The following is a 24,388-nucleotide window of genomic DNA, read 5'->3' on the forward strand; positions in this document are numbered from 1 at the left end:
ATTCCATCTGTTTAGATGGTGTTGATTCATCATGGACCAGTGAGGATCAGTAGCTAGAGGATGCTAAATGTTGGTAGTAGAAGTAAAATGAAAAGACCGGGGCGGGCGGGGGGAAATGGGTCGCTGGAACCCTGAACATGAGCACGCCAACTGGGAAGAATAACACTGTTGCAGCAAAGGCGAATTTAGAGGAGAATGACTGATTTGGTCGCACTGGGGCATGGAGCCTCTGGGGCGCTGCCAGGGCCGCCACTACTATGAGGTAAAATGGAAGGTGAGAATCAAAGGGGGTGCCAGATTTTGCTGTTGCACAAGGTGCTGCTGAAATTTAAGACTCCGAGGTCCACCACTGGTTGCAGGTCCCATTTGTAACATAATTAAAAATAATTTAAAATGCATTCACATATAGACTGCTCCTAGGCAAGCTACTATGCATTATTCTAAGGGCCACCTCACACACAATATTGTTTTGCACTCTTCATTTGCCTGAGTAATAGGGGTGGATGTCGCATCATCATTTTCTTTGTGAGTGCTAAAGACTGAGGGCAGAACTGGATTTTATAATGACAGATATTTTCCCCAAACACGCACCTGCTGGTTAATGCTAATCTTGGAGCAGAGGCATTTGGAAGGAAGGATTAGTAGGCGAGAGAGGGATGTTGAACACTTTCTGCATTGTTGATTCCCTTCAGCAAATGCCCATGGGATGCTTTTTCCTTGTTGTAGGTTTCTTTTGGTCTCAAAGCCTGGGGTGGAAAAGGGGAGACAGAGAGACACCTTAAAATGGCGGGGGTGGGCAGCATTTGCAGGAGAGATTTGGAATGCAAAGAAATTATTAAACACTCTTCCTTCTTGCTGATTTACATCTGCAGATGTCTGCCTTTGTGTTCACATTATGAAGGAGATGGGTGGGAACAAAACCCTGTGTCTCCTCATGAGCCAGGATCCAAAGAACCACATGGTGTGTGGCTTGCATTTCTAGCAGATACCTATTTCTGATCACTCAGAAGTCGTCGTTAATGCTTAATCCACTAAGCAACAGGGCAAATAGCTTTTGGGGCAGGAGGTGCTATTTCTCCCTACACAGTGATACAAAGCATTTGCTGTTGGCTGAACCTCTGCAAAAGGAATGGGGTTCCTCTTTGACAGATCGTACAACCCTTCCTGTTCTGGAAGTTAGATAAGCTTCTGTTGCTCAGAACTTGACTTTTCCTTATGTGGCCCATCTTATTTTGGGAGATTATCTAAATTAACAATATGGGTTCTGTTGCTGCAAATGGTTTCAGTGAAGTGTGCACAGATCAGGCTTTAGTTCTGAAATCATTAACTCTTTCTTCCTTGCACTCCCCATATAAGCCAGCTAATAACCAGCATGCAGTGGTAAGTTTGGTGCTCCACTGACCTAGCCAGATTTGAGCAGTGACCCCAGAGGTGAAGAGCTTTATGTGCTATTTCCAGTCTCTAAGCCACACAGTCCCCAGATAGAAAATGGTTTTTCTTTTTCTTTTTCTCACAAACAAAAGTTCAGTGTTAGAGCAATGAGCACTTTGATTGAATTCATGGGAGAATATTGTGAAAGCTGTTCTTATTACCCACTGTTATCGGTTATCATCAGAGGCAGCTGAAATATGGTCACTAGCTTGCAAAGCTTGAAAAAACACTTTCCTTTCCTCCTGGAAAAAGCTTCACTGGCAGCAAATCCTTCCTGTAATCCAGCTGATTTGTTTTCTAGTACTATTATTATGAAAAGAAAGGATAGCACAATGATTAGATACTGACATCCGATCCAATCTCTTTTAGCTAAAAGCAAGCATGGTGACATCAGCAGAATGGTTGCCACCTGAGTCGGATGTTTTCCATTTGGAATTCTTGCTCAGACTCCTAATCTGTTGAAGTGATCAAGAGAGTATCTGTTTAAGAAAAAAAAACCATGCAAACCATTCTGATCCATCGATAGGAAGTATCCCCAATCCATCAAGGCAGTCCTGTGGTTGCAGCATCGTGAAGAACATACTCCAAATATAGTCAACCCTTTCCAAGCTCATTCCCCCTCACCTGAAACATGTGGGCCATCCCCTTGTCCTGAAGGCAAGCAAGTATACTCCTTTGTGTGACCTCCTACTTAGTGTGCTCCTTGCACTGTTGGGCAGCATTTGTGAAATGGGTGGGTGTTCAGATGAATCAGGCTTGGGTGAATTCATCCTACCTTGGATTCTGCATGCTTCTTACATGCTAACCTCATGTTCAATATTAGGAACCCATTTCAGTTCTTCAGCCAGTGATACAGAAGCTTTGGACATGGCCAGTCATTTTCCTCTGAACTTGGAAGCTAGGGCCATGACATACCTTCCCATACCAAGAGTCTCCATCGCCACATCTTCCTCTTCCAGAACTTGTGCCAATCCCTCATCGTTATCAGAATGTGCAACCCTGCTACTGTTTCCTCATACCCACACCAGCCGTTGCAGTCCCCTCCTGGCCTCCATCTCTGCACCATACTTCTCTGCTGTATCTCTCCTCAACAAGCCCCACTGAAGCCTCTGCTTACTCCTACTAAATCAGCAAGAAGGCTATCTTTGGTAAATTATTATTATATGCTTCCTATCGGATTGCTGTGAAGGAGCCTGAGTTCCTTAATAGTTAATGGCAACTTCCAACCATATCTATCATCAGGTAGATTTCAAGCAAACAGCCACAATAATGTAAATAAAAACAAACTCTAGAAGGTTTTTCACTATCTAGGGCATCTTTTTGGTAGAAGTAGCAGACACGGAATTGCAATACTGTATCTATTAATATGGAGCAAACCTTTAGTAAAAAATGTTTTAGTTGAACAAAGCTGCCTTTTAAATTCTCGAGACCACTCTGAACTTATTAAGGGTTTAGTTTTGATTTTTACTATGTTGTGCATAGCCTTCCCACTTTATTTTCATTTATCAATGACTTTTTTAAAGCCAAAAAGTGATTTGGCAAGTTGCAGAGCTTTTTCTATCTTGAGTAGATTTAATGCATCTGTGGCTTAAGCAATAATCTGCTTAACGTTGTTGTGGTTAGAAATATTAATTATCTTCTACTTCATTTCTGAATTTGGCTTCCATATGTGTTTGTTTGAAAATGCTGTCAGTAAACATGTAGCAAAAGTAAACATACATGAACAATGCAAACCTTTAATATAAATGGATTCTCCCTACCATTTCTGGAAATAAAGAGTATGCTTTAACAACAGCTGTGTCTTCTTGAAAAGAGGGAGAAAGCCTACTCATTGCTTTGGCATTGGCTTTCTAAAATGGATCATTGTGTGGCACATTATCTTCAGCTGTTCCACCCTGTAGGGCTGCAGTCTATTATAGCTCTCTCCAGAAATGTAAATCTCTTGCTGTGCTTTCTCTGAAGCAATGTTCTGCAGACAGTGAAGCTCCCTTTGTCTGCCTTGTTTTAATAAGTATTTGTTCATCATCTGTAGCAAATGTTAACACCTGGCATTTAGTTCATTACTATTTTTTTATTTTTTAAGGCTGAAAGTGATTTATAGAGCTTCATGTGGTGAGATTGGAAGAAGTTAATACTACTAAATTATATTTCTTCCATCTATTAACAGTTTAACTTTGGTCATGGTGCTTGTTGTTAATATATATTACGTGTGTGTGTGTGTGTGTGTGTGTGTGTGTTTAACACACACACACACACGTACACCAAAAAAGGAAGGTAGGAGGGACATGGAGAGAGGAAGGGAAAGAGATTCATTAGATGCTAGGAAGAAGAAAAAGAGAAGTAAGTAAAGATTTGGGGAGAGGTGAGTCAATGTTCAAAATGGGAAAGGAAATTGGAGGTGTGAATGATACTTGAAGAGAGTTTTAAATAAAATAGAACATCACCTTATTCAGTGAGACAGAAAAGAGTGCAGGGAGAAGAAAGTTCAACTAAAAGAATGTGTGTGGAAAGGCAGGTAAAGAGAGAGTAAGGAAGAGGGATAGGGAATGCCAGGCCCATCAATATTTTTAAAAAGTAAGATGGAACAACTTTATATGATGGGGGAAGTTGATGATGAGAAAAGCGAAGATACTTGATCATTCCGGCAAGGGAGCTATATAACACAAGAAGAAGAGGCAAAGATGTATTTGCACTATGAAACAACTGAAAATAAAGCTTTGCAGAAATGTGCAATAAAAGCTAAAGGATTTTGCTGAGTCAGTACAAAGTAAAACATGAATTTCAGCGACATTATAAAGAAGCAATATGACTTAGCTACAGCATCAATTTAGAGATAGAAAGAATGAGGGGGAGTACAGATAATGGTCAACCTTTGACCATGTTACACAGAGTGAAAGATAAGTTTGTATATAGAAAGTGGTTGACAGAAATGAGTCCAGGAGGAAATTCTACATTGCAAGATTAAAATTTGCTTGAATGAGAGAGGTGTAGAAAGAAAATATTTGCTTCTAGTGTGCATAAGGCAAGCTCAAAGTATTAGAAAGGATGTATTAAGCAGATAAAACAGGTTTCCATTTAAATAAAGGACTAACATATTCAGACACCATGAGTACTTTCTATAGGTAGTGTTTGCTATAGGGTTTGAGGATGCATAAATCTGCCAGGGGCTTTCATCCTCAGATTTAAGAAAGCAGACAACACTGGTATATTATTGTCCATTAAAAATGTTGAAAGAAATAAGAAATGTCGCAAAATTCAAGAAGGCAATTTCGTTAGGAAACATTTTAGCGGAATTCTATACAGTGGTGTCTCCACTTGCACACGATCAGCACGTGCGCTGACACATGTGCCAAAAATGGCACTGAACGGGGATAGAGTAGAGCAGGGCATGGGCAGAACAGGGAATACCCACTTGTATGTGTCATGGTGATGTGCACAGTGACCCAGAATGGAACTCCAGCTTTCCTTATAGTACAGCATCTTAGACCAAAGGTGCTCAGATTAGTTTTGCCTCTTAGGTACCTCAGTCCTGTATATTTATTCTGACAAATCTCCCTCCATTCCAGTACCATACTGTGTTTTGTAATACCCTGATAGTACAGTTTTGGGCATGTCCCTTCCTAAACATATATGTTCAGAATTTGCTTTTTAAAAATCTGACTGTAATTCCCCGCCGCCCCCCAGCCCTACCAATGTACTGTATTCTTGGTGTGTGGGTGGTTTTTGTTTTAACTTAATTTTATCTTATCTTTTTTTACTAAGAATTAGTGCTGTATGTAAGTTTTTCTCTCCTGCTGAAACAATCATTGAGATTGGGGGAGTTTACTAGGATGAAACATTTTTACATTCTCAGTGCTGTTCAGATTATACACCGTTCTGTGATTCCAAGAGAGAGACTGTTAGATGAGAAAGTAGTGAAATTGTGGATGAAACCCTGGGGGACTTAATAGGCTTAGCAGTAAACTCTGTATTCAAAAGTGTCAGGTGCTACCATGCATAATATAACCATGACATGCAGTAGTAGAAGGATGTTTCGATGCTTGTTATACTCTGCGTAATGAATGGGGTTTCTCTTTCTGCTTTTACTAATGTTTGCGGCTCTAATTAGAGGCAAGAGGTTTTTATTTTTATTTTGAGGTATTCAAATAATAAAAAATGAATTGCTGTGAGATGCTCTGTGAGTTTCTCAAACACAACAAAGCCATGCCCAGTCCTCATTCTCTTGCCCACTCTCTTTTTGGGGGTTATTATTATTCATGAATTAAAGTATCCAGCAGGGACGGATTGTAAGTGAAAGTATCTAACTGCGTAAATGGATTTCCACATGGCTTCATGCTGGTCTGTTGCTTGAATAAGCTTTATAAGGAGTGTGCTCCACTAGCCATTTTCCATATATCTGTCCAGCTAATGATGTAATATAACAAAAAGCATCCTTTAGAATTGGAAGGACATGAAAATAATGTCTTTTTTTTTAGTTATTATGAAACATAATGAAATTAAACTACCTCCCACAATTTGTTTAGTCATAAATGTATTTTACCAAAGTGTTATGCGATTGACCTATCTTGAATGAATTCTTTATTTTCTAATCTGTCTTCTTAGCCTGCATATAGCTTTGCACGACTCTTGAATGCCGTACTTGGATCTTGGCTGGAGTCTTTCTTAAGCTCTAGATGCACATGGGCAAGTCATTTTCTGCCATTCTGTAGAAGAACAGTAACAATTGCCTATGTCAGCAGGCTATCTTAAGGACAAATGTGATAATTAGTCTCCAGACTAATGTGCTGTAGAAATTATGTAGAGATGTGCTGTAGAAAATATGAATGGTGACAGTATTATGCATGGTTAAATCCTAAACGTTAATCCAAGTGTTGTTGTAATCTGTTTTTCTTTTTCCTTTTGGTGAGTAAGATTCCACAATTCTGCATACTGGTGGACTTTTATCATTCTCTTTTATCAACAAGGTGGGGACATATTTTCAGTTTCTCAGATTTGATAGGTTGATAATTTAATCATTGTGCTCAGCCCATAGAGAAAAATCCAACACACAGTAGTAGATAGCATGGTGGGTCTGCTGCTCTCACCTGTCAGTTGATTGAGGTGGCATAGTGCAGAGCCAAGCTGGCACTCCTGGCTGGTGTGCTTGCACCATGCTGACCTCCCTACCGCCTTAGTCCTCCTCTCTTCCTCACAAATTAGTAGTGGTTCAGCTGTCAGAAGGTCAGGTGAACACCACACCATGACCATTCCATCTACTCCTGCCTACACTTTGCAGTGGTGCAGTAGATGCAAAACTGCACATGGGACCTCACCATCACGCCAATTATTATTTTTCTAACCTTATCCAAATGCTTTTAGCTTTCGGCAAAATTCCTCAGGTGTTTGCAACATGTAAGAGCCATCAGCTGTTAACTTTGATGGACAACTAGTTAAGATGATCAGTTCTGAGTTGAATTTTCATACATGCCCTTGTCACATGCTGCTTTTCTGCCAGATCAGCTGTAATGCAAGACAGGGCTAAGCCACACACTGTGGAGACCCTCATTTCTCCTCTTGGTAAGGTCAGGGTTTCTTTATAAAGCAAGTTGGAACACAGCATCTCACTGAAGGGTAGGGCAGAGCCATAAATCAAAAGAAGCAAGTTGAGGTCAGTACACCAAAACAGAAGCAGACAACCCACCCACCCCGGAAAACAGACAGAAAAGTATGAAGATAGTCCCCTAGCACTGGCCTCACTGCCATTGACCAGGATACTGAAGGGGAGAGGCAAGGTCAGGGTGGTGGCGTGGGCTTACTGATGGGAGCACTGGATTGTCTCCACTGGCATGTTCGCACTGCTGCAACCTCACTACTGCCTTGAACCTCCACATCTTTGTGCATGGCAGTGATGCTGCTGCCAAGAGCCCAGGTCTGTGGCACCACCCCCTCCCTGCAAGCTGCTCCTGTTGCAAACTCCATTTTGGCTTCCCATTTCTCTTCTTCAGACTCCAAGCTCTAGATCCAAACAGCAATGCTGTACATATTGCAGTCATATTGGGCACAAGCTCGCTGTGAATGTTATGCTACAAATTTAGCTAGACATTATTGAAAATTCTGGGTGTTTTGCCTGACCTATTCTCTGACCTATATCTTCTTGCTAAGGAACCACATGCTTCGTTTCTGACCTCCATAGCAAATCCAGCTTTTCCAAATCCCCTTTTGCCTTCTGACCAGCTTCAGAGGGACCTACAAATATACTATCACAATTCTAGCTGCTAATGTACACGCTTCTTATCTAGTTACATACCAAGTTGATTCATATTATCATCTGGATACCTTTTTTATCTTCAATTCCAAACTTTATAATGTTTCCTTAATCCACATTAGTACAACATAATTTTTATAGCCTAAAAACAATGTTGTACTTGGGAGTTGGAGAGGAATGAATTCCTAGCAAAAGAAAGAAAAAGAGTAATGCCTGGTGTATACTACAATTATTGTAGCAATGTAGAAGAAATGTTGAACAGAACAGTTCATATTTGAAAAGATAATCTGCAATTCTTTAATAGATTTTCTAAAAGCTTGTCAAGATGATTTTACATCTTCTGTACATTATTGTGGTTACATAACAAGTCTTTAATCTTATGCCTTCACTTCAAAGTGTCATATCCAATCCTGTTAATGAAAATGCTCACTCTAAACAAGATGTAGCATATAAATCACCTTGCTTTAAATTATCATTTTGGACCATTCCTGTGGTATCAGTATCTTATTGATAGAATTAGGTATCGTGAATTTATATTATGCTCTTGCCTGGTTTTGAAGCATAGGGCATCACTTGACCTTTTTTGGACATAAAAGAAAAACTACTAAATTTACTTGTGCTGCTTCTTGATGAAATTTATTTTCTTTATCCAGAAAACTATAGGAAGTAGAAATCAAAAGAAGAAGAAAATTCTGTACTTTAAAAAAAAAACCTTTCTTAAGCTAACAGTAAAAATGTTCTTTTCAATAATTTATGTGAATAGAAGGATGAGGGCAGGTTGTATTAACTGGTAGGAGCCAAAACTTGGCAGAGGCAGAAAATTGGGGGTGGGCCAGCATTCGCTGCTCTAGGTGCCATGATCAACAGCAACCAATGTAAGCAAGCTGTGCCAACATACTGTACTACTGGATTTTAACCCTGGTTCACCTTTTTCCTTTGCTGCCACCTAGCAACAAGTACAACCAAACATGCCAGAGTTCTGCTCCCTCCCCATTAATTGGGACCACCTGGACAGTGCACTCCATGTCTTGCTGTGTCTCTCAGTCTGTACACTAGCACTGCTGAGGTGGATGTTTAATATATAATAAGTTAGAAGGTGGGGGTAACTGTTGCATATGTTTTGCTTCAAATTTGGCAAATTTCAGGTTTTCAGGTCTGGCTTCCGTGTTGCATATGCAGGGTAAACTCACTCTCTCTCTCTCTCTCTCTCTCTCTCTCTCTCTCTCTCTCTCTGTGTGTGTGTGTGTGTGTGTGTGTGTGTTTGTGATGTATATTCTGCATTTGCAGCAATAGAGTTCTGTATAAAAATAGTAGTAAATATGCAAGATCATAAAAGGGTAAATTAAAACAATACATCAAATTCGGAGGGATTGGAGAACAAAAAGTCTTTACTTTGATCTAACAGAATAATAATGTGGGTATCACGCAAAATTTTATTTACAAAGGTAGTTCCAAACATTATGTGTGTGTTGTAACTAAGAAGGCTGTCTCACTGGTTACTGCCTGTCTCACATAAGACTGAAGGAGCACTCAGTGGAAAGCCTTTGTAGATAACCTTGGTGCATGAACAGGCTGATATGGGATCAGGCATTTTCAGATACCCAGGTTTCCAAACTGTGTATGGTGTTAAAAGTGAGTACCAGTACTTTGACTTCTGCTAAAAAGGAAGAAGAAAAGGCAGGGAGCCATTTAATCTATTAAAACACTGGTGTGCTATATTTCCTGCACCCAGTCCCAATTAGTACTACCCAGCTTGCAGTTTCCAAATAATCCTCAATGGCAGCTTGATGTAGAACAAAATATAGCAGCCATTCCTGAATGCCACCAGAGCATGGATAACTGTGGCCAAGCTATCTCTGCTGAGGAGAGGAGACAGATACCTCAGCACTCTAGGAGGCACTAAGCTCCACAGAGGTTGCTTGTTCTTAAGTGTCTAATAGCAAAGATGTATTGAGGGGCACCCCAAGCAGTGTACCTTCTGGGAGAGTGTCACTGCATCCAGAAGTTGTGGAACCCCATCTCCATTAGCAGATGAAACACCTACCTATGCAACTTCCATCTTGCCAGGATTTAGCTTCAGTTTATACACGTATCAAAGTTGGGTGTCACATGCCATAAGATCCGAACTCGGGACAGGCAGCAGTGCTTTGACATCTGTGGTTCCTGTGAACTTTTTCTCTTTGGTGAAAGGTGGACAGTTGGAAGGGAGAAGAAGCAACAGGAGCTCAAATAAGGGGCAGCAGCCCATCCCCTAGTGAAATTGTAAGCCTGGACTAAAATTACATTTATTTGCGCTCAGCACAGTGAATGCCGAGTATTAATATTACATATATTTGAAAGTAAACCATTCAAACATGTAATCACAACTGCCACAATGTTTCTTGAATGTTTTAGTAGTGGGTGAGTTATAGCTCGAAGGAAAAACAGTGACATTATAATGGTCTGTCTTACTGGAAAACGGCTATAGAGAGGTTACCGTGTATTATTATTAAAATAGCTTTAGCCTGATAGCTCTAAGCAGACTTTAGAAGCGCGCGTGTGTGTGTGTGTGTGTGTGTGTGTGTGTGTGTGTGTGTATCTCCATCCACTCTGGAATATGAAAAGGAATTAGCCTTTTGCTTGTGTTTTACAAAAAGCTGAGATTGCTTTCTATTCCATATATACTTTACAATCACTTTCCCATGCTTCAGCATGGAATAAAAATGACAGTTTCAAAACAAGCCTTTGACTTGCATTGACAAGCATCATTTTTCTCTCTCTCTGCCCCACAATTCTGCTTGTTTTGGTCCTTTCTGAATGGCATTATTTTCTCATTTTGCTTTTGATGCCATGCAAACGCAGGTCGGTTTATATTTATTTTAAAATTAGAATATATAGGGAGAGAGAGCGAGAGAGAGCGCTTGAGTTTTACTTTGTTCTGGGGTATCATAGCTTTGGATCGTGCTGTAGTAAACCCTGTCCTAAACAATCAAAAGCAAATTCACACTCTGGATCATTCTGTAGATTCTTTCTAGTATTCCTATGTTGAATTATTATCACTACTATTCAGATGTGTGCACAAATGTAGAATGAAAGACAAAGCTCTTAACATCCCAACCCCACAAAGTAAGTGAGTTCACTGTGACTTAGCCTGAGGAACACGAATATGGATTGCAGCCTAAAGCAATTTACAAAAAAAGTGTTTTGTTCTTTTATTGTTGAATACATTATTATCCTCAGAGTGAGAAAGATGATAGTCCTTAGACACAATTCATAGTCCTTGGCGGAACCCAGAGATTATAATTATTCATTTGTGATTTGTTTTTGTTTTTGTTTTTGCATAGTACCCAAATGTGTACTAAAATGTTAACTGCATAGTCCAGCACTTAAGTGTTTTTCAGGTTCATATATTAATTTGCAGCTGAAAGGGGCAACAGCATAAACAGCAGCCGTTAAGTGTGATTGATTATAGGCCAACCTAATTTACCTTTAATAAGTAGTCCATGTACGTTCATTACATGGCATAGACTTACAGCAATAAGTTTTTTGCCAAAAGCACACTAAATTGAATTCATTGGGCCTTTGATTGTGAAACAAATTATAAACAAGTATGAACCCAGCAAGTGCATTAGAGCAGTGATCCTCTGAGATATATTTTGTGGTGCAAGGGTGGTGGAGAGGGAAAGATGTTCTATTTCAGAATGCCTTTGCTGATGAAGAACATACAAGTGTCTACATGTGGCTTATCGCAACACACACACACTTTGAAGTGTGTTTCGAATGAATGTAGTATCTTCACAAACCATTGATAAGTTTTTATGAATCTTATTGTAGCAAGTAAAATATACTTTTTATCTAAGCATTTCACTGCAGTCACATAAGATACTCCTGATCTCTTGCACATGGATCTACAGTGGTACCTCTGGTTATGAACTTAATTCATTCTGCAGGTCCGTTCTTAAGCTGAACTGTTCTTATCCTGAGGCACGCTTTCGCTAATGGGGCCTCTTGCTGCCGCTGTGCCGCCAGCACACGATTTCCGTTCTCATCCTGGGGCAAAGTTCGCAACCAGGAGCAGCTACTTCCGGGTTAGCAGAGCTCGTAACCTGAAGCGTTCATAACCCGAAGTACCACTGTATGTATGAGCTCTGAATGGCATGCACAGCAAGTCTCAAGGTGCCACAACAAATTTATAAGAATTATGCATTTCTGTCTAAATAGAGACGAGTCTCCAACTGTACCTGATTGAGACAGGCTAGTGGTTATTGAAAGTGTGAGGGAACTGCCACATTCAGTAATGTTTCAATTGTTTTTTGAAAACTCACTGGAAATCAGTATCAGGGTCACTGCAAACATAGAACCCCACTGGAAAAGGCTTCATGGGAAAAGTGGGACCAGGTCAGGGTTACATACCCCCTGCTTCCATTTCTAAGATTACTCTTCTGTAAGCTGATTTCGTATTTAAAAATGGTCAGTGGAGTAATGTTGCATGCATGTATTTGTTCTTGATAAATATCTTGCACTATCAAAGTGCAAGTAGATTACATTTTTTTATTATTATTACTATGTATATATCCTGCATTCTCTCTCCCCTCCCTAACAAGAAGCTCAAAGTAGCACCCCCTCCATCCCTGCGGACTGCAGTTCCGTGAAACAGGTTATAGACTGAAAAACAATGATGGTCCCAAGGTCATCCTATAGACTTTGTGCCTGAGTGGCTCTCCTAAATCCTAGGCTGAGAATCTTTAACCACTAAATATCACAGCAACTATAACTAAAATTGATATTTGTGAATTTCTGTTATATTAGTGGATATTCATGGAAGTTGATAATGTTGCCTGAGATGATGTTCCTCAGTAAGGGAGACATTAGTAGAGGGTATCTATTAAAAAATGGAGACTTGGAGAAGAACTATGTATTGTGAAGGAAATTCACCTTCACCTCAGGATAGTAATGCGGAGGTGGGACTGAGACAGGATTTGCAGCAGACAGCTAATGGGCAGGTGCCATTGTTTAACCCTTCCTGCAATTCTTTCTTGCACATGCTACCTGGCCAGGTTTCCCCTATTTCCTCCTCACATAGAGAAATGACTGAGGAAGGTGAAGTTATTTCCATTTTAAAATTGACTAACTCATGAAGGGTTAGCAACACAAACACACGAAGCCATTTCTGCCCAGCAAATGCTTTCCTTCATATTGCATTTATCACCAGACACATCTTTGGGGAGCAAGTACAACATGTTCTTCTTTCCCTAGGTATTTTAGCTGATAAATTCAAACACAAAGTGTTCAAACACAGAATACCAAGTCAAATTCAAAAGCGTTTTCATGTCTATCTCCACTTCACAGCAACGTCTGCCCTCACAATTATGCCTTTGTATTATGTCTACATATGAGATAATATTTATATGCACGGATATAGGTAATCCCTCAGCAAAACTGAACAGATGGCTATTGATGAGTTTTACCAGATGCATGAATGCACCAGAACATTTTCATTATCTTCAAGGCAACTCTTCTGATTTTTAGGGGTTTTTTTGTGTGTGTTTTTTTACTATTGAGCATTTTGAATCGTTTTGTGATTGATTTAGAGAACCAGAAAAATAGGCCAAAAAAGGATGCAGTAGGCATGGCAAACTTCAGTGGCAAAATTCTAAGTGACTTCTTAATCCAGCTTCAAACGCATGACAGCACACTGCCTCAATTCATTCTGCAGTCGCTCTATCATCTTGCAGGCAACCAGAGTATTTGCTATTCAGCACCATGCAAGTGGCCATGCATTCATTCAGGGTATGGAAAGCCCCAGCCTGAAAAGTTGAATGACAATCCAAACACCTAATGCAGGAAGTTTTCAAATTATGAGATCATTTGAAATTTTCATTCTGCTTTCTTAGTTTTGGACTCATGTATTTTTGCTTTTAAGGTACTCCCCCCCCCCCCCAGCTCTATTGAATTAGATAGTTTTTTATATGAAAGAAGAAGTGAGCATGGCATTTAGAGGAAGGAGTGGCTTTGGTCGTTTCTGGTTTTTAATCCTAGGGTGGAGCCAAACTTTCTCAGAGAAGAATTTTTTGAACACCGCCCCCCGCCCCCATCATACAGCTTATGTTTAGGTAGTCACGTTCTACATGCTGCACAAATAAATGGAAGCTTTTTCTGTCAGGATATATATCATTTGGCAGGATGCTGTGGGTAGGAGAAAGTGTGATCTGTGGGGGATCTATTGTGGGGAATTTTTGAGGGTGAAAAACACATTGTGGCCGGGGGCGGGGTGGAATTGAGGAATGGAGAATATAGATGTTGTGGTCCTGGAGAGGGATATTCTGTGGGAGAGAAACTGAGGCTGGGAGATTGGGAGTTGGTGAGCAGTCTAGTGTCTCAGCCTTTGAAATGCATGGCCTTCAAATTGTCATGGTCATCATCATAAGAATGACTAGGCATATTTTAAAAACTGATGTAGATATTTGGGTGTGAAAAGTCAAATCAGCTTTTTAGGTTGATGGACTGTTACACTGGTTAACTTCAGTGCACACTTGTAGTTGCCAACATTGTGAACTTAGCAGACTTTTGAAAAGTGAGAATTTTTAAAAATGGTTATATATCCGAATGTATATATTTTGTTTGTTTTTTTAAAAAAAACTTTTCTGTAAAAGTCATATGACTCAATAAACTATTATAATAGTAGACAGTCATAAATAAGTATTTATTAACTCGTATTTTGTCAGCTTTTCATTGGAGAATCCTATTTTTTATTTTAGATGTACTTAGGAATTTGATTGTTTATTTCAAACAAAACAAGAGAAATGAATTTATTCTACTACATATGTCATATGATCATATGATCTTAGGAAAGGGTTGTGCCGTATCAAAAGGTTTTTTATTAAATTACTAGGTATGAGCTCTGCTTAAGAAAACTCATTTTGTATCTTCCTTTCATTATTCTTGAGGATATGACTCTTTCTAAGTTTGTTTCCAAATTTATGATGAGATCTTTGAATCAGCTGATGATGAATAAAACTTCTTTAGTTGGAATAATGCATCTGAAATCCATTGCTTGGTAGATTTTCCTTCTTTCTTTCTTTCTTTCTTTCTTTCTTTCTTTCTCCTTCTTTCTTTCTTTCTTTTTAATTTTATAGTTTGGAAAAAGAAATTGATCATTCTCACGTTTTCTCACAAATTATTTTCTTTGCAATTCACAAAGGTTTTTTCCCCTCGAATTAAGATTTGCTAATTAAAATTTCCCCTTGTCTTGTTTTTTTTTTTCCAGCTCTCGTAAATGTGAAACTTTGGGCTATTGATCGGCAATGTTTTCAAACAATAATGATGAGGACAGGCCTCATCAAGCATACAGAGTATATGGAATTTTTAAAAAGGTATGACACTTGTTTATTTTTTGAAACACACACTAAATTTGCTGCCCTCACTTCTTGGGTTTTTGTGGGGATCTTTTTTTCTCTTTCTTTTTTGAATGCCGTGTAATGAGCACTCATTTCTGCTCATCACTTTTAATTTTATGTTTTACCCACTTGTTTGGCATAAGAGCTTGAAGAAGGGGAAATGATAACTGAAAATCTCAGCCTCATTAACTGTTTGCTTTTCACTCATTATAATTCATCTGCATGGTTGTTTGTGGAAAAATAACACCAACATCAAACATACAGTAAGCATATAAATACCATTTTCAATATGTGCAAATCAAAGATCTCTCATTAAAAAAAAGACATGTTGAAGAAAAATGTGTTTCAGAAAAATGGTATATCACCTAATTTGCAAACTGTTCCACTTAAAACATTTTTTCATATATATAACTTCCAAATAGAGGCAATTTATGAGGCTTAAGAGAAACAAAAGCTTTTTTGCTGGAGGCATCTGCAAATATGGGTCAAATGAGTCATAGAAGAAGAGAGGCATAAGGATGTGTCTTGTTATCCCTTAAACTTGAATTTAAACTCTCACAAATTATGCTAGTATTTCTTCCCCGCCACATCATTATAAACCTACCATTATAAATCTACCACATTATAAACGTACCACATTATAAACCTACCACAGCTGATTAATGTATATATTAGTTGTATTTTAATTATAAATAATCAAAGATTAAAAATAAACATGTGGTCCTTGTTCAGAGAAAAAACGAATACCACCAAAAGCCACCAGGAATATCCAACAAGTCTTGTTGCCTGGGCAACAGTGTTCCCATTAGCCTTTTGTCCTACTCCCATTGAATCTTTCAGTCCAATGATTGGTTTGTTTCTATGTGTCAAGCTTGCAGAGCCCTGGAAAGAGAACAGCTCTTGTAGATTAATGAACTGAAGTACTAAGTAAATATGCTAAAGCCATTTCCAAATGAAGTCGATTAATCTCATGGTGAATCTGGAATTGTAAAAATTAAAGCCATTATCAATAAATATGCTTTCATCTTGATCCCATGTGGAGTTAGGGATAATGTTGTGCAAGCAGGTGTGGCTCCTTCCTCTGTTCCCTCCCTGCAGCCCCCCTCACATCACCAAAACCTGGTTCAGAGGGTTGGGGGCTACAGGGCAAGTGAGAAGAAGCAGAAGCAGAAATTTGTTTTGCAACATGGTGGGCATCATTGTATGTCTCCCAAGAGGCTTAGGTATACCTGACTCAGCATAAGGTTGGACTTTATGCTGCATGCGTATGTTGAATTACTAGAGAGCAAGTCTCACTGAATTTCTCTGAACTCACAAAGATCAATGGAAGCTCCATAGTGCCCTTTGATAAGAACGTACTTCTCCTTCCTCTGCTTGTCCTACATCTGTTGCTGTAGCAACTGAATACTGGGTGGTGGTACCCTAGAAAACAGCTTTGGGGAATATCTGATATATGGTTTCTGGACATTCTCTCAGTTTTACTACTGGGAATATTTGGGATCATAAAAAATGTGTCTCCAAGCTAGATTGCTTGCTTTGTCCTTCTTCTGGGGTGGAAGAGGATTGATTGACTTGGCACACTTACTTGAATTATCCAGAACTATTTGCTTTGAACATAGTAAGCTGAGTCAGATCATTGGTCCATCTAGCTACACTGACTTGTTAGGGGGCTATCCATGATTTGAGATAGGATTTCAGACAGGCGTCTCTTCCTGGAGATGTGAGGCGTTGAACCTGGAATCTTCTGCATGAAAAGCAATGGTCTACCACTGGGCTATGTCTCACCTTGTATTTGCATCTATTACACTGTGCTTGTATTATGTTGTATCACTTTGCTTATATGATACTATATATATAATATAATATATATATTAAAGGGACGCGGGTGGCGCTGTGGGTTAAAGCCTCAGCGCCTAGGACTTGCCGATCGAAAGGTTGGCGGTTCGAATCCCCGCGGCGGGGTGCGCTCCCGTCGCTCGGTCCCAGCGCCTGCCAACCTAGCAGTTCGAAAGCACCCTTGGGTGCAAGTAGATAAATAGGGACCGCTTACTAGCGGGAAGGTAAACAGCGTTCCGTGTGCTGCGCTGGCTCGCCAGATGCAGCTTGTCACGCTGGCCACGTGACCCGGAAATGTCTCCGGACAGCGCTGGCTCCCGGCCTATAGAGTGAGATGAGCGCACAACCCTAGAGTCTGTCAAGACTGGCCCGTACGGGCAGGGGTACCTTTACCTTTACTATATAATATTTCATGGGTTAATGGGTGATGAGAGCTGAAGTATAAGGGATTTTGCTATACAGTAGACAACTTGACATTGATTCTGAGCCGTCTGTGTTTTTCTGAAGGATTTTTTTTTAACATGGGACCTACTTATAAGATTTATTTACCTTCAGAGTCCATATAGTATGTCCCCAAAACATACAAATGCTGCTTATATCTATTAATTGAGCGTGTCTGATGTAGGTCTGGACAAATCAGACTATTTCCAATCCATGTCACTTTTGTATGTGTTCACTTTTAAATCTGGGCTATCTTTTCCTGTATTAAGCTATGAATTATTATTTCTTAATTGTATAGTTTTACATAGAATTTTAGAAACATAGAATCATAAAGTTGGAAGGGACCCCCAAGGGTAATCTAGTCCAAGCATCCAAGATAGATGGCCATCCAACCTCTGCTTAAAAACCTCCAGTGAAGGAGGTTTGTTCTTCCTGATGTTTATTTGGAATCGGCTTTCTTCTAACTAGAAGCCATTGGTTCAAGTCCTACCCTCCAGAACAGGAGAAAACAAGCTTGCTCTATCTTCCTTGTGACAACCCTTAAGATATTTGTAGATGATTATCTTATCTCATCTCTGTCTCCTCTTTTCCAGGCTAAACATGCCAAGCTCCTGTATTTGGTCTCAAAATATTCATTTTGATATTTTTTTAATTGAGCCAATAACTGTGTTATGACATTGGGGAAGTGTGAAATAACCTGAGTTCCAGCCTGCACATTAGTATGGGTAGTGTGGATTAGATCAGCTGGTATAGTAATTCATGAAGCATGCCTAATTTGGCATAATTTGTTAAGAGAACACTCTGATCAGCATATATTTAATGGAGGAAAGAACAGTGTGGTTAGAGCACCAGACAGTGCAATGTAGACTGGATATACAACGTGAAAAAAGTATATTAAAATTCCATATAATCAATGAAGTCAGCAAATCTGAATAGTTATTAAATTTGCTTATTTTGTACAAATTTAAACATTTTTTGAATTCCCCATATAGTAATAAGGATTGCACTCTTCATAGTGCCTGAAATGATCTTTGTAAAATTGTCTTCTTATTATTGCCTAATGCCACCACCCTCTTTATAAGCATTGTCACTATAATCTGTCACAATGTGCTGTCTTGCACAATTCCAACCTATAACACAATAACAGGGAGTGACAAGGGCTTGAGACTGGAGTGGAAATCTTTTTTCAGCTTGATTGAAAACTAACAGGGGAATCTTAACAGGGGACTTTGGTCCAGCCAGTCGTGTTGCTGAAATTCAGATACCTGCTCTATTACATTGAGCCCCAAAGCACAGCAAAATGACAAATGATTGACTGGATGTGGAAAATACTGAAAGAAAAACTTTGAAGACTGGAGAATCTATGCATGTACACTCACATAGTAGAATTGTAATGTATATGTCACTTAGATTTTGTTCTGAACTCCTTAGCTGAGATCTAGAAATTCAGATAATTTGATCTTCCCTTGCTGTTTTTATTCATTAGTGAATGGTTTTAATTATGCTTTTTTTGTCTACCCATTAACAGAACAGCTCTTCCAGTCCTAATGGGCTGAGTGGGCTATTAGGCCCAACTAAAGCTTAGTTCTTAGTGAGGTGCCAATGTTATGTCTAGAGTATATTAAATTATGGGATGGTACTGTAGTGTTCAAATTATAAGAGAAAGGTAGAGGGGGCTGTAATGGAATTCACAAGTCATTCCTTGATATCTGCAAATTTTAGCCATTTGATATCTCCCTGTAGCTTTTTACAAGCAGTCACAAAGATGACCAACAAAACTGGTAAGGGCACCAGAATCCCCCCATGACCAGTGTAATTCAATAGGCTGGGGCTCACATGATAAAGAATTAGGTCTGTGTCAATTCTCCACAAACAAGGAGCCACCGCAGAACAGGCCCATTCTTGTGTGGCCATCCTCTGGACCTCTTGTGGAGGAAGGGCACAAAAAAGAGCCTCAGATGATGGTTGCAGGGTCTGGGTTGGTGTATATGGTGAGAGATGGTCCTTGAGGTATTGTGATACTGAGTTAGAAAATACAAAAACCGGTGTGAGAGCCAAAATACACTCTCTCTCTCTCTCTCTCTATATATATATATATATAAACACACACACACACACACACATAACATATATATAGCCAAAATACTATATATATATAACATATATATGTATATATTTTACATTATCATAATTGCAGTGCACCATGCAAATATAAATGATCATATTGATTATTACAGAATGATAGTAAGGGTCCATTTCAGCTAGATGCAATCTATCATGTTTGTACATCACAAAACCCAAGTGCAAGCAGTGATTCTTACCGCCAGGTTTTGATAAAGTAAAATCCATTTGACATTCATGTGGTAAGAGTGATAGGCTGTATTCGGCGGGGGGGGGTGACGTTAATTAATGGCATAGGTAGTAAACTATTGCAAATGGTACAAGGACTGAGTCATAACAGGAAGAATTCTGTTATCTCCATTCAGGTGGATGGGTTGCAACTTGGCAGAATTTCTTATTAGAATCCAATACGAAAATAATTTTCCTCAGGAAATTAGGATTTTGTTATACTACACCTAGTTGAAACAGACTTGGTATGATTACTCATAGTTTGTAAAGTGACTTGCAACTATGATACTTCATATATATATATTAAATTTTCTTGATCTTATTATTGCTTGTAGTTCTGTAATCAAAACAAAACCATGCAGACCTTGGATATCCTAATATTTAAGGCTGATTCTGTTCCTAGTGCTGGTTCATAGCAATTGAGTGGAACAGTGGCCTGAGCTTAAATTATGTTGCAGTTAAAGACGCTCATGTATTAAAAGGCAAATGCAATGGACCATCTAACTCATTATACGAATATGTTCAATAATCATAAGCATCATGACACTGTAGTGCTTATGGTTGATTCAGTCCTTAATCGTCCCCAGGATGCACAAGGCCCTAAGTAACTGCAGCATAGACATATATAGAGCTGGAGACATTTCAAGACATTTCTGTGTTGGCCTTTGGCATCTATTATTTCTTATAATAACCAGTTCACACCAGGGACATAGTGGTCACTATCTCATTGGTTCCAATTTCCTTGTTGATTTTGGTCAGTGCTAAAAAAAACCCACAGGAAAAATGATCTGATTGAGTACACCGATTAAGCTATTATCTTGCCTATGTATTGTTCAATCAGCCGCTGATAATTACTTTTGTTGCACTTGGTTTCCATCCCAGTCTAAAAGAGAAGAGATGATCTCCATGGAATCAAAGCTTATTGTTTACAAAATATCCCAAGATGCCAGTTAGTTTCATATAGTACAAGGTAATGTAATCAAAAGTTTTAAGTGGAAAGTATATTGTTGACCAAAAATAGAGAGAAAATAACATGCCTCTTTCGACAACCAAAATGGCAACTAGACATTCCATTTTGGCAACTGTAGCCCTGGTTTAAGGAGCCTTTTGGCGCCTAGCTTATATATCTGAGTTTCTTACACTGTACAAAATGGTTCTGAATCATGATCACCACAGATTTGTCACTTTTTACTTTATTTTGGGTGAAGGCATGAAAATGTTGGTTTGTTCTTTTAAGGAGATTTCTGAAATTATGAACCCCCCAAAATGATACACTGACTACTTTCAGTTCCAATCTCAGAATTATAATTTTATCCCTCTGTCTTTTTCAAAGCTCTGCCAATATTAAGTGATTAAGCTTCAGATTTTAGTAGAGCTTTTCTAAAAGATTGTCAAGATTAATTTAGATGCAGACTTCACAGAGTTTGCTCATCCTTAATTTGAAAGCAAGCAGTATGTGACAGAAATTAAGAGGAGCTTTCTAATACTGGCCTGGTGCAGATGTAAAGTCTCTGGATTTCCTAATCATTTCTGAGGCTCACCAAGCCCCTTCCTCCTCATGTCTTCCCCATTCCTTTTAGGCCTGTGACCCAGGACTATAATAAAACTTATAAGTATTTTTTTGACCCATGCTACATTCCAGTTTATTCTATTTCTGGAAACAGGTGAATGCCCACTCTCCACCAAAGCATGGTGGGCTTCCTTGAGATACTGTCTCAAGACCTCAGTATTAGACCTGGGGAAGGGATTATTAGTACATTTAACCAACAAGAAGTTTGTCAGCCCATGGCTAAAAACTATGGTCAGAAAAGCCACCTCGATTGGACTGCCATCATCCCTCTTATATCATCTGGGTTCCGACACTGCCCTTGAATCCCTGAGGCAAAGGCTTTGGGACATCTTACATAGTGACCTGCGATCCCAATCTTATGTAATTTGTATCCCAGTATCAGCTGGAATCCATTATGGGTACAATTTTCAGATACCCTCATACCTTAGAAATTTCTCTGTACCTACCTATCGGGGTTTATTTACCAAAGCCAGACTAAATGTATTTCCCTTGGAAGTTCTAAATGGCAGACTGAGAGGCATCCCCTATCAGAATAGGCTTTGTTTATGTTCCCAGGATCAATTGTATGAAGCATATCCTACTGCATTGTGGGCAGTATGAGCAAGCAAGGGATCAACTGATCAAACCCTTACTGGCAAATTGGTTTATTTTGGGATACTAAAATGCCCCACCCCACTCCCCAAATGTGATATTTGCTTTCCTGGATCAGTTATTGCTTGAAAAATACAATGGAACATTTTTGCAAAAATCAGAATTTCTTGGGGCAGTTCCCCCCCCCCCCAATGCTCTTTTTGGTTTTCAAAAGAAAATTTCTAAACACTTAGATCTTCATCATTGGATGAGTTTCAATTACTACAGTATGTTAAGATTAACTGGTACAAATTGACATCCCAGCAGCAAATTCAAATGCTCCAGAAACATTCTGTACAATTTTTGTGCCAGATACAAAGCTGTAACGTTAAATGAAATTCAGGGACATTATTTGCTTCTATGCAGGTATCAGAAGCTAAAATATGAATGGAGAATCTGTAGAACTGGGGCTCCCACTATATTTGACCACTGACCATGATGGCTGAGTCTTATGGGAGTTGGAATTCAACAACCTTTGGAGGGCCACAGGATTTCCATCCTGTCCTAGGATGACTATGCAATAGGTCTACTTCTGTGTAGATTCTGCAGTGAAAAGAGGACTGGGGATCCAAGATCTGGATCCCAAGTTCTCTTGGTACAGCATGTTGGAAAACGTCCTGGGGTGTCCCTGCAGCCCCCAAAGTCTGAGTGTCCTCTGGTATGCGCAGCTCTGGAAAAGGCATTTCCCTTCTTCTCCAGTGCGCTTCAGCGACATATATCGAATGATATATGCACACTAATCTTCTAGCATAACACAGCAAGAAGCATGAGACATTGTAGAGCTAATCTACATATTTATTTACATACTATGTACAGACAAAGGAATCATGGCGTCTCTCTCTCTCCAGCTCCAAGAGAAGATACGGGCAGAAGTAAAAGCAAAAGTACAGTACAAATAGTACATACAGTGGAAGAGATAAGACTGTCTTCCGTTCCCACACTCTTCCCAGACAAGCATGTGATTTACACCAATCTCATCTGCAGCATCAGAGGTGTGAAATGCTAACACAGAGTGTGTTATATCTACATTAGCTAAACAGATTTCATTGAAGGCTAGTGATAACCTAATTCACCGAACCAAGATTTTGGCATCTTCCATGTCACACATTTGCAGACATCTTTATAATGTCTTCCCTATAAAGAGCCGAGTGAAACAGTTCTTACATGCTGAAGGCATATAAGAGCGCCAGGGAGAAGAATATGCTAAAGAGATTTGGGGTGAGAACGCAGCCCTGCTTCGCACTGCTCTTTAGAAATAATAAGAACAAAACTATTATTAAAAATAATAGTAATAATAAATAATAAACTGGCTGGGGCTGATTGGAGTTGTAATCCAAAACATCTGGAGGGCACCAGGATGGCAAAAGCTGTTCCTCCTGCAGTATGTGGTCCTCCAGATGTGTGGTAGGAAGATTTATTTCATCACCAGTGAAATACCATCAAGCACTGGCACAGACGGGGCAGCTTTCAAGCCACAGTGCAAGTTTCTTCCAGCGTTGGGTAGTTTTTTTACGAGACAAATGTTGGGCTTAAAGTGGGTCCTCAGGGCAGCATATGGCACAAGTTTTATAAGAACAGCAGGTCCTTTCCTTATTTATCCTCTTTTTCCATACTGCTTTAAATGCATCTAGAAGTCCAAACACATGGATATTATTTCTGAAGGAGGTTTGCTTGTAAAGAACTGAAAGCAATAAGGTGTTTTTCACTAAAACTCTGAGCACAGCCAAGCAGTGGAGCAGAACTAAAGTGCCAAAGTATCAAGCTGTCAATTTCATACTCCCCATTTTAATAAGTTTTTTTTTTTTTTGCCTTGGTCAGTCGACTTTCTATTTTTATTTAAAAGTCTGCATAGGATTGGGATGGCATTTTGATAATTTTAACATTGGGTGTGAAAGTTTAATAATCACTTCTCAGCCAGGGTAACACCGAGCAATGACTAGCAAAATATGTAAAGTAGATTATGTTATATTTTTATATACATGAAGTCTTTTTTCTGGACTGAGTTTTTCTTAGGAATTTTCTCTGGGGTGTCTCCTGTAGTGTTAATATGCCCCAGCCGAAGAGGAAATCAGTGAGAAGTGTTAAATAATGCTTGTGCCTTTTCTGTCACATTAAAAAAAAAACGGTTCACTGGTTTTACACAGAAGGAAATCTGAATAATGGAAATGAACTTTTCCTTAACAAGTCTGTGGGGATTTATATAACATACCTTAGGCCTACTTACAGGTAGTAAAGTGATTTTAAATTAGGTATTCACTGTATTCAATATTTTGATTAGTAGAGCCTTCACTGATTCTTTACTATCATTATAAAGTTCAGGGACATCTATGGAGCACTCACTTTAATGCTAATGGTTCCTACAGCTGGAGAACCCATGCATATCAATAAGGGATTGTACTGGAAGCTAGATGTGATTCAATGTGAAAGTCAGTTAAGTTCAGAATTAAGCATGAGTTTCAAAATATTTAAATAGCAGACAGCAAGAAAAATGACATGTCGTTAGTGGCCAGC

General features: G+C 39.2%; 1 protein-coding gene across 11 annotated transcripts in view; it reads left to right on the plus strand.

The window, feature by feature from the left end:
- Nucleotides 1-24,388, plus strand: part of PRKG1 (protein kinase cGMP-dependent 1) — a 668,505-nt gene that overhangs the window by 468,857 nt on the left and 175,260 nt on the right. For all 11 annotated transcript variants that reach the window (XM_083614092.1, XM_083614085.1, XM_083614091.1 and 8 more), the window contains one exon: nt 14,922-15,027. In XM_083614092.1, the coding sequence (XP_083470218.1) occupies nt 14,922-15,027 (106 nt within the window). The remainder of the gene's footprint in view (nt 1-14,921; nt 15,028-24,388) is intronic.

This window comes from Podarcis filfolensis (genome assembly GCF_964270895.1).
Source record: "Podarcis filfolensis genome assembly, chromosome: 5".
In the NCBI taxonomy this organism is placed as follows: Eukaryota; Metazoa; Chordata; class Lepidosauria; order Squamata; family Lacertidae; genus Podarcis; species Podarcis filfolensis.